This window comes from Phaseolus vulgaris, chromosome 8, assembly GCF_000499845.2.
Source record: "Phaseolus vulgaris cultivar G19833 chromosome 8, P. vulgaris v2.0, whole genome shotgun sequence".
Classification (NCBI taxonomy): domain Eukaryota; kingdom Viridiplantae; phylum Streptophyta; class Magnoliopsida; order Fabales; family Fabaceae; genus Phaseolus; species Phaseolus vulgaris.
The window spans coordinates 22,593,168-22,604,759 of NC_023752.2; the positions used below are offsets into that span (position 1 = coordinate 22,593,168).

At 30.8% G+C, this 11,592-nt stretch overlaps 1 protein-coding gene across 1 annotated transcript; it reads right to left on the reverse strand.

The window, feature by feature from the left end:
• Positions 1-3,019: 3,019 nt before the first annotated feature.
• On the reverse strand, positions 3,020-6,756 carry LOC137826807 (E3 ubiquitin-protein ligase CHIP). The gene is made up of 8 exons (XM_068632942.1): positions 6,462-6,756; positions 6,284-6,351; positions 5,672-5,735; positions 4,417-4,488; positions 3,885-4,018; positions 3,610-3,760; positions 3,391-3,501; positions 3,020-3,306 (listed from the first exon to the last, which is right to left on the reverse strand). The coding sequence occupies exons 1-8, from the start codon at positions 6,579-6,581 to the stop codon at positions 3,163-3,165; spliced, it is 864 nt and encodes a 287-aa protein (XP_068489043.1). The 5' UTR covers positions 6,582-6,756; the 3' UTR covers positions 3,020-3,162.
• Positions 6,757-11,592: the final 4,836 nt, after the last annotated feature.

The following is an 11,592-nucleotide window of genomic DNA, read 5'->3' on the forward strand; positions in this document are numbered from 1 at the left end:
AATACATTTATAAAAATAAAAAAGTTATGAACTTACGTGAAGGCCATTAGAGAAGAAGAAGTATGATGAACACAAGCAATGAACCACAAGATGCTGCAACCAGAGCATCCAATATCCAATTTGATAAAAAAAAGCATAACAAAAAATATTATAAGTTAGTTAACAAAGATTATGTATGTAGTTATAGAAAACCAAAATCAATTACAACACTTTTGTCACACAATGAGAATCGATTCTCATTCTACTTTTAAAAGTTATAGAATAAATCCTCTCAAATCAACCTGCGCTTAGAAAATTCGAAAATCGATTATGTACCATTTTGAAAAATTCAAAAATCGATTATGCTTATTTAAAACAAGATCATAATCGATTTTGTTGTTTACATCAAAATTTTAAATGATTCTCAACATATAGAGAAATTGATTCTGTTAAGAAAAATCAAGACAAACTCATTGCATCAAGGGATTTTACCTTCTTTTATTGCTCTCCCTCAAACACAAAAAAAATAAACAACTCTAACAATAAACCAGTTCTCACTTTCACTCGTTTTGGGCACAAGAGCTCTCACAATACAAACTTCACAGCAAGCATAACTCTCAAAAACCTAATTTTATTTATATACTAACAAAGTTCACGGGTCTACAACTTTTTTTAAAAAGTGGTCAAGATTCTCTTCTACACCACTGCTAGCACTATGACCACTGTAAGCAAGAAACCCCATTAAAAAATACAAGAACAATTGTCCACACTATGTTTATTATATTCAGAAAGGATGGAAGAGTATGAAAGTAAAATTGCATTGTGCCTGTTGTGCCATCATGTGATCAACGCAAATATTCTCACTTTTGTGAAGAGTAAAAAAAAAACGTTCCACCCTGCTCCCCATTCGCTCCAACACCCTGAAGCAAATACACACTCCGCTCGCTCATCCTTTTCTCCTTTTTTATGATGATACCCAAAATGAAACAAACCAATTAAAGAAAAAGAGAAAGTGAGACGAAAATTAATTTTATAATTAAAGTAATTTTAGACGAAGTTTTTATTAGCTACATACCTTATATAATCATATTAGTAAGACAAAAAAAAAATCTCCATAACTATTTGGGATCAAGTTATTAACCATTTTAGATATAAGAAGTTGTTTCCTGAATATTTAGAATAAGTTAGACCATTATGTAAAGAGAAACAAATAAGATTTCTCAAGAAAAAAATTAAAATAAACTAATTTAAGTAGTTGATTTTATCTAAATTATTGACATTTAGGAATTTGAACAAACGCATGCGTCCATTCACATCTTACACAAGTATTATTTTACAATTAAGTAAAATACGAATAATAACTTAGTATGAGTTTATAAATACTAAACACATAAAGAAAATTAAAGTTGTTAATGTTTAAGTATGATTTTTTTTTTAAATGTGGGTATAAATACGAGTAGTATAGTATCCTACTTAACCCTTATATTGTCATTCAGAACAAATACCTATTAAGCTATTGAATAATGATAACTATACATTACCTACTATTAGTTAAAATTTAAAAAACTACAAAATAATGTGTTGAACTTAATAAATAGGAAATTAATCACTCAAATTTTGTATTTTTTTTAATAAATTTCATTTAAGAATAAAGGATGTGTCTAAAATGGTATTAAACCATATGTTGCTAAATTTAAGAGACCTAAAACTTTAAGAGTAAGTATTCTCCACAAGGATAGGATAATTAAATTTAGAATATCATCCATTTACAAATTGTCAAGCATGATAAGTTTCTTCAATAATAATTTAAATGAAGAATTTTAAAATATTTTTTAGAGAATTAAAATGCTTTGTAGTGAAATACTACATTCATTCTCATTGATAACAAAAATTAAACTAAATTAACACATTTTTAAGAAAATCAGTTAACCTAATTAAATTTTATTAATTTTCTAATATTTTTCCTAAATTGCTCTTGTTCTTAGTTAAAAGAAAAAGATACTTGTTATAATAGTGTAACCAATTCAGACACTAATTAAAATTAGTATATTTTAGGAAAAATGTCATTAAAAGAAGCAATAGTTCAACTTTGTTTAAATTGAATTAAAAAGTGTATTTTTTTCTTACGAATAACAAAATGGGAGCATGTTGTTTAATTTTTTTTTAAAAAAATATTAAAAGTATTTTTTTATTAAATTAAAGCAAGACAGTTGGTTTGGACAAATAAAAAGGTCAGATTATCAATTAAAAAAAATCACAAAATCGATTTAAAAAATGGTCAAATAACTAAAATATCAAACGAAAAATAATCCAGACCGATTTTATTAAAAATATTTTATAATATTTTATTTTAAATTTTCTTCTTAAAAAATAAAAATCATCCTAAAATATTTATTATTTTCTTTTATTCTACGTATACAGTTGCTTTTATTATTAATAAACGTTATTGAAATTTTAATTTAAGTGTGATGACATATTTTGTTTTAATTTTATATGTATTTTAAGTTTAAAACCTATAAATTTATATATTTTTTAAGTTTTAGCATCCTAGAATCATGATATTATATTTTTTTAATATTACTTTATATACTATTTAATTATTACAATAATTTTATTAATATTGACTCGACCATGACAGAACCATTGAATCTTAAACCAGTGTCTTAATTTCTTTAATTAGTTAAATTTTGAAAACATTATTTTTTTCATTACTTAATTGTATGGAACTCAAATTTTATAAAGAATAAAATAAAAAAAAATGAAATTCTTTAAACTCTCTTCTAATCATTTTATGTATCTTCTCTATCTTTATTATGTTTTTCTCCATCGCCAATCCATGTACCCATCCTTTCCTTCTCTCTCTTCATATTTAATTTTAATTCTTTATTACAGTTAAATTTAACATTTATAATTATTTTTGACCGTCATACAATTAATAATGATAAAATTCAATACATTTTTATTTTTTTTTTGCAGTTTTATAATTAAAATTTAAATTAAACATACTAATTTTTCTTTGCTTTCAACTTATCCAAACAGATTTACTTTCTACTATAATTCTTTTCATTATTTTCCTTTTCCACCAACTCAGATTCTTTATCAACATCCAAAAAGCAGATAAAGGCCAAATTACATTGGCTATTCTGTAGAAGTGAAGGACAAGAACAAACAACCCAAAACAAACTACAAAAAGCTTTTTGTTAATATATCTTTGTATGCCCACCCATGTTTATCCAAGAATGCTTCAACTGCTTGCTTTATGGCTAGGTTTGGTATTAGCTGTGATGGAGTAAGAGGATCTCTAGTGACTGGATCAAACATACCCACCTAATTTTAGACAAATTAAAAGCCTGTAATACCTTGAATAACAAAATATTTAATCTCAAGGATGTCACATACAAATCAATTTACCTTCTCAAGATGATCAATGATTACTGTCTTCTCGTATGTAAGGCCACTTGGGGTAATGACAGGATCACAAAAAATATCAAGTGTGATTCTACAGCACAGATAATCTGGCACCTAAAATAATTGACAAATAATGTATTCCCAGGATAAATAATATAGACATTTGCAAAGGATCTATAAAGTTACAAGAACGATAAGACAAAAGATGAGAGCTGTATGTACCTCGGTAGGCATGTCATTTTCTGCAACTTTATCAAACACTCTTCCTAAAGCCTCTAATTGTTCTAAATGGGCAGTATCATCTTCTACAAATCCTTCTATGTGGGGGACTTCGAGAAAATGTTTTTCCTTTAGAGCATACTCACAAGCTTCTCTGACAATAACTCAGCATGATAATTATCATTCTCTAACCAACAAATAAACTACAGTACAAAGAAGCCAAGTATTAACTAATGACCCATAGTTATATAGGTCCAATAATCACCAGGAGAACATACTTCAAGCACTGTAGTTCCCATGATCGCTTAGTATATGAATGTTCCCACTCTAGGTATTTTGCTTTTGCAAGCTCCTGCCATATTTCCTCTACCATATGGCCCTTAGGATGGGAACCTCTATCAAGATCCAAAGCCTGTTAATGACCGTAACCAATGAGAAACTAGTCATGCATAAAAAAAAGAAAAAAAAAATCCATGTGAACCAAAAATTAATGTTTGTGGCTTTTTTTTTTTCATTTTGATTGTTAAAGTTATATTTAAATAGAACTTGCTGGGAAATTTGGATCTGGTGAGTCATGAGCTAACCCCTATACGAGACTTAACACTACCTCTAACCTAAAACTTTAAAGTAACAAGTTTGTAGGTGTTTCTTTTTATATATTGATCTTTATAAGTATTATATAACTATTTAAATTTAAAAACAAAATATCTGTCTTGCCCTGTTTTCCCTTCCCCTTTAGTTATATGCAAAAATAATAGTTATTTATCTTAAAGCACGAACAAGTGGCATCAATGGAGAATGAATACAGACCTTTTTCAATTCTAAGATTCCTTCAGCAAACTCCTGTCTCTGTACCAATGAAAGACCTAACATATAGTGGGCCTGAATTAGCAAAAGAAAGATAAGCAGGAGTTAATTCTGAAAAAGTATATTATTAAAACAATAGTAAGATACAAATAAGGTGTAATGCAATGCAAAAAACTGATATGCAATGCAAAAAACTGATATAAAAACTCCTGTAAAATAATACCACCAGTGCTTGTAATAAACTCTAGACAACTCTTCCACAAACTAATACAAAATATCCAATTAAATTCGTTCATAAAAGAATATGAATCCAAAGGGAACAATAATGGAAACGTGTGTATAGATTTGGCCAATATTAAACTTAGCTCTACATATTCCTAACTACCTCAATATAATATTATTCTTATTTTTTTCATCTACCATAAAATGGAAAAACCGGGGAGGACAAAACCAGGGAAGCGATCATAAACAGGACAATGTAGAAGGAAAAGAGACGAGAAAAAGAAAAAAAAAACCAAGATCAACGCAAAAACAAATGTAGTCTGGGCTATCGCATCTGTACAAATTTGTCATAAGTCTCTCTTTTTCATATGGTTTGCATCTCTTTTGGAGAGACATGACATATACATTTGGATTCTATCGAAGTATTTCAACTTCAAAACATATGGAAGTAGAAAACAACCTCACTCAATCAACTTTCAGTTTCAAAACTATGTATAGGTTGGACATCCAACAAGTTTAACAAATTATATGATAAATGCAATCTTTCACAACTTATATCATTGATGTAAAGAGCAAAAATAACTGTAATCAATGTCCATATCCCTTATTCAATATAAAGGTTTACAACATGGCAAGATCTTTGAAAGTCGAATTAAACATAACTCAACTCTATAAAACTAAATTATTAGGAGAAGTTTGCACTCATTTGTATATTATAACTTGATTGCATTTCTAGTCAATGTGGAATATTGAACATAGCTTCTCATTCCAAGAACTGAACATCTCGAGTGTAAGACAAGATATTTGTGAGTTGTCCGCCTTTCAATAGCAAGTAACACAATAAAACCAACAAATTGTCAAAATAAACTTTCAAACCAAATTACAAAGTGAGATGAAATCTAATTCAATACTACAAAACAAGGATGTAAGATGAAGTTTCCACCACTTATATATTTTGACGCGATATCTCCAACCCAATGCATCTTACATGTTCCATCAAACAATTACATGAAAATAACAAGTAAATGACAAATACCTTAACCAAATTGTTGTCAAGCTTCATAGCTTGACGAGAGTCTTCCTCAACTCTGGTCCAATCACTGCAAGCACCAAAATTAAACATGGTACTTACAAAACAAAAAGAAAAATTCCACACAAAATAAAGTAAAGTAAACAAATATTTTAGTTCCTGCAAATGTACCTCATTCTCAATTTAAATACCACATCAAAGTTCAACTCTTAAATATACAAACTCATTTCACTTATTTTGCTTTTTGTAGTAGGGACTAACTCGAGAAGAGTTCCAATGAAATAATTCAAGAATTCAGTCGAACAAACTATCACTCTAATCAAACAAAATATCAATAATAGAAAAAGAGGATTTGGGTTTAACTTTATCCCATAGAAAAACAGTTTATGAGGTGAAAGTTACTATCCATTTATGCACTATTTTCAAACTAGAACTCTAGTGCTGATGCCATTTTAGAATGTAGGTTTCAACCTGACGAAATCTTATAAAGCTTACTTTTTTTCATCTATACACCGAATTTTAACACTACGTCTTGTTGAAGGGGGGCTTTTTTTTCAATAATAATAATGAAAAAATGAAGTGAGAAAACAAAACATGTTAGGGTTCCAAAAATCATACTTGCGCTTGAGATGGCAGAGAGCGCGGTTGGTCCAATACACCGGAACATCGGGGCATAGTGCAATTGCCTTGAAATGAAACGAGATAAGAGATAAATGAATAAGCAAGAAAAGCAGCAAAAGTTACAAACATGAAAACATGCAGCAACCCAAAATCCCTGAAAAAAACAAAAGCAGACCTCAGTGTAAGCGTCGATGGAAGCTCCAAAACGCTCTTTCTTGAAGTAGTTGTTGCCGTCCACTCGAAGCTGCTCCGCTTGTTTTGCCACAGACGACAAATACTCTACATTTGGAGGCATTGTTCTTTGTTTCTTCCTTCCTTTTCCTCTCTGCAACACAGTGTTTAAGTGCGTTGTGGGAGTGTAACACGGTGCAGTGGGAGAGGAATGGACATTGGAGGGGGCAGAGGAAGAAGTAAATGTGTTAAAGAGTCTTGCGTGAAGTTGACGAGTGTGTAATTACGAGACACTGTTTAATTTGTTTGGCCACTAAATCCACCTCCTTCAATGTGGTAACGCTTACTACTTTCCAAAGGCTTGTACTTGCACTTCGTATCGTCAACACTGCTTTTCAGAAAAAAAAAAAAAGGAAATTTCATCTATCAAGACAAACACTGTCTTTTACGTAATTATATATATTGTTTATAATTTTAGTGTTAAGAGTCTTTTTATTCCACTATTTTTAAGTTAATTTTAATATCTTTATGTTCTGATCCAAATTTATTGAGATAATATAATATTAATTATAAATTTGAGGTATTATAGTTTGAAATTTCATCGAGACTTAAAAAAAATGACGATGTGATATTATTTAACGTAACAAAATATCTTTTATTATTTTTAATTAATTACGGTTTACTTTTTAAAAAACATAATGACTTAATATTTTTTTAATTAAATTGATATTAAAAAAATGAAAATGTGATAATGTGTTACATGTCATCAAAATATTTTTCATGTCATGTAATCTCCTTAACCGTGCTTATATTTTCTTATTTGATTAAAATAAATAAATTGTACTTAAAAACTTTAAAAATAGTAAGATGCTATTGAAATTAACAAAAATAAGCTAGTGAGAATAACATCTATAATGAATTATGTGTAAGAAAGATAGAAAGAAACAAGGGAGAAATTGGTGTTAAATTTTTTTATAAAACCAACACAATCCCCCTTCCCGCATTTCCATTTTTCCTTTCTTCATTCTCTCTCCATCTCTCTAACTCTCTTCCTTCTCTTCCAATTTTCATTTATTTTATAATCTGATCGGACCACATTTTAGTTGAGGAGTTAAAGAACATTTCTACCCAATCAGATTTTCAAACATAATAAGTTCATTTTTGCACTAAAGATCCTTTGTTTTCTGTTTTTTCTTAGGTTTTAGTCATCAATCTTGGTAGGGTCATTTGAGAAGAGTAATCCTCTCAACTTATTCTAATATATACTGAATTTTTTGTTATGTTTGGATAACTTGCATTAGGTCATTAAATCTTGAAGCTTATCCAGACTGGAATGATAAAATTTTAGAGGTTGCTTGGAAAGCAAACAATTAAGGTAAGAGAAGTTAACTTTAATTTTTAATAGAACCATGAGCTAGAAGATCCGTATATGGAGGGGACGTGGTCCCAATATTCAATTTCTTTTGCAGGAATGTTGTGTTTTTATATATTGTGTTGTTCATATATATATTATTTATACTTGTAGAAATATCAGATTTTGATGGTTTAGTATTTAAATGTTGTTTTATTTATGTTAAATAGTTTTTAATGTTGTGGATCGTGTTTTGAATTATACTGTATGGTGAAAATGGTATTGAATTCATACATTTGGGATAATGTATGGACTGATGTTTGTTATGTATTGAGTATTGATGCCTGTGGTAAGAAACTGATGGGGGAGTTCATGCATACCGTGACATATGAGATGCATGACTTGGGTTGTATTGAACTTACCCTTATCATTTCTCTTGGATTCGCTGGTAATCTTTGGATCAGGTGTTAGTTTTTGGTAGAACTTACTTAATACGAGTCTTCTGGAAGATGTCATTTGTTATTATGTTTGTTGAATATCCTAGATGTGTAGATCCATGTGAGATATAAGTGATTGCTTTGTGTTGGGATTTGAAGAAGATTGAATTGAGAAATTGATCCATGTAATTTGGTTTTCTCTTTTGATTTAATTGTGTATATTATAAAAATTTATTTTCACTAGCTACCTTTGCTTTTCATGTTGTATTGTGAACTGCGATGATTGTACTATATGTACACGAGCAGATGATCATACAAGTGTTGGATGTTCTTGAGGGCTTTAGAATGTTATATTGAACCTTATATTGTAAATATTTGTATTTTTATATGTCCTAACCATGTATTAGGAATGTTTTGAAAAACTTTAAGCTTGTATAGAAATATGTAGGACCTGTATTGTAATAGTTAGATGTATTTTTGGAGTGTTACATTTAATGGTATCAGAGAGGTTCATCCTTAGGATAACCTGAGGGTAGTGGGTTTATTATGTTTCTCATGCGTGTAGATTTTTGTTTAAGTTTAGCCTCAAGACTTAGTTAAAAGTTTCTAATAAGGTGTTTGACAAAGTTGTTTTCTTGGAATCTTGTTTGTGTTTGAGTCAAATTAGTTGTCATGAATAAAAATGAAAGCATTAAGAATGAAAAGAATCTTGATACAGGGGTGAGGGTGAACACTCATGAATAGATCAAGATGATTTTCTATCTTAATTATAAATATTTAGAATACATTTTAGAGACAAGTCTTGATTGGTTTTGTACCTATTTTGTGTGAGTATTTTTTTTAAGTTAATTTGTCTTAAGGATGTAGTTGGAAATTTTTAGTAATTTCTAACTCAATTCTTTATGTGCTTAGTAGATGGCACATAGACCACCCACTCCTCCTCCACCAGTAGATATGCCCAACTTAGTCGGACAATAGAGATGATGGCAACAACCTTGCAACATCAGAGTGTTGTTATGACACAACAGCATCAGGCTGCCCTTCATCAATTAGAAACAACTAGATTAACAGCAGAAGCGTCTTAACTTCATCAACAACCCCATACCTTTAGTCTGGAGGATTTTCTAAGACACAATCCATCCAAATTTAATGGGAAGGTAAATCCAAATGAAACAGATCAGTGGGTGAGAGACATAGAAAGAATCTTTGAAGCTACTCAATGCAATAAAAAAAGTTATATTATGCCATCTATATGCTTATTTGAAGAAGCTGAGTTTCGGTGCATAGGTATAAAGCAAATGATGGAGGATAGAGAAGAAATTGTCACTTGGGAGAGTTTCAAAGTAAGATTCTTGGAGGAGTATTTTCCTAATAGTGTCAGATATGCAAAAGAAGTTGAATTCATGCAGCTGGAACAAGGAAATATTTCAATCACTGAATATGCTACTAGGTTCAAACACCTAGCTAGATTCTACACCCAGACCATGACTAAGGCTTGGAGATGTAGAAAATTTGAGTTTGGGTTGAAGCAAGAGCTTAAAGAAGTGGTGATTCCTATGTCCATTAGAGATTTCCCTGCTCTATGGAGAAAGCAAAAATAGTGGAGAGTTTGAAAAGTAGTAGCAGACTTGCTAAGCCTCAAGTGGGAGGACCTTCTAAAAGCATGCCTAAATATGAAGATAGAAAGAAAGAAATCTTATTTCATACCTCAATCTTATAGGAGCGAAAGACCCAGTTCTTAATCACCACCTAGTTTCAAATGTTTTAGATGCAGTTGGCCATATGTTAGATTTTGCCCTCATCCAATGTCAAATGTGACATGTGATAGATGTCACAGGTATGGTCATGCAACAAAAGATTGTCGTGTCCAATTGGGAGCTCCAAATTCTGCCGAAGTGCAACAAGTACAATAGAATAATAATAAAAAACCTAGAGCTGTTGGCAGAGTTTTTGCCATTAGTGGAGTTGAAGCTTCGCAGTCTGATAGCCTTGTTAGAGGTATTTGTTATATCCTTGGAACACAGTTATTTGTATTGTTTGACTCTGGGGCAACCCATTCTTTTATATCTTTTGATTGTGCTAAGAAACTTAAGTTTCCAGTATGAGAATTAGAATTTGAGTTGGTGGCATCTACACCAACATAAGGTATTATAGTAACTTCTTCCATGTGTGTCGAGTATCCAGTGATTATACATGGGTAGAGATACAAAATCAACATGATTTGTATACCTCTAAAAGATTCAGAGGTTATATTGGGAATGGATTGGTTGTCTGCTAATCATATCCTTATAGATTATGGTAAGAAGAAATTAATTTTCCCTAAATTAGAAGGAATGCAGGTTATCTCAACTCAGTAATTTGAGAGAGAGATACAAGAAGGCGCATAATGTTTTGTGCTCCTGGCTTGTTTTGTAGTTACTGATAAAGTACAAAAAGATATATGTTTGTAGTTTAGGAGTTTATGGATGTATTTCCTGATGAGATTCTTGGACTTCCACCTAAAAGAGAGATAGAGTTTGCAATAGACTTGATTCCTAGAGCAGGCCCTGTGTCAATTTCTCCATGCCGAATGGCACTAGTGGAGTTAGCTGAATTGAAGAAACAACTAGAAGACTTATTGGAGAAACAATTCATTCGACCTAGTGTCTCTCCATGGGGAGCTCCAGTGCTATTACTGAAGAAGAAGGGTGATTCCTCACGTCTATGCATAGATTATAGGCCATTAAACAAGTTAACAATCAAGAATAAATATCCTCTTCCTAGAATTGACGATCTGATGGATCAGTTGCATGGGGCAGTTGTCTTTTCTAAGAGATATATTTGCGCTCGGGTTATCACCAAATTTTAGTGAAAGCGAAAGATGTTCAAATGTCTGCTTTTAGATCAAGGTATGGTCACTATGAATTTCTGGTTATGCCATTTGGTGTGACCAATGCTCCAACTATCTTCATGGATTATATGAATCGAATCTTCAGACCTTTTCTTGATAAGTTTGTGGTAGTGTTCATAGATGATATCTTGATTTATTTTGGTACAAGGGAAGAACATGCAGAACATTTTCTTGAACATTTTGAGAAAAACAATTATATGCTAACTTTCAAAATGTGACTTCTGGATGTCAAAAATACAATTTTTAGGACATGTTATCTCTGCACAGGAAATATCAGTAGATCCTTCTAAAGTGGAGGTTGTACTTCAGTGGGAACATCTTAAAACTGTTACAGAAATTATAAGTTTAGTGGGGTTAGCAGGATATTACAGGAGATTTATAGAATTTTTTTTCTAAAATAGTTTCTCCTTTGACCCAATTGACTAGAAAGGATCATCCTTTTGCATGGACTGAACAA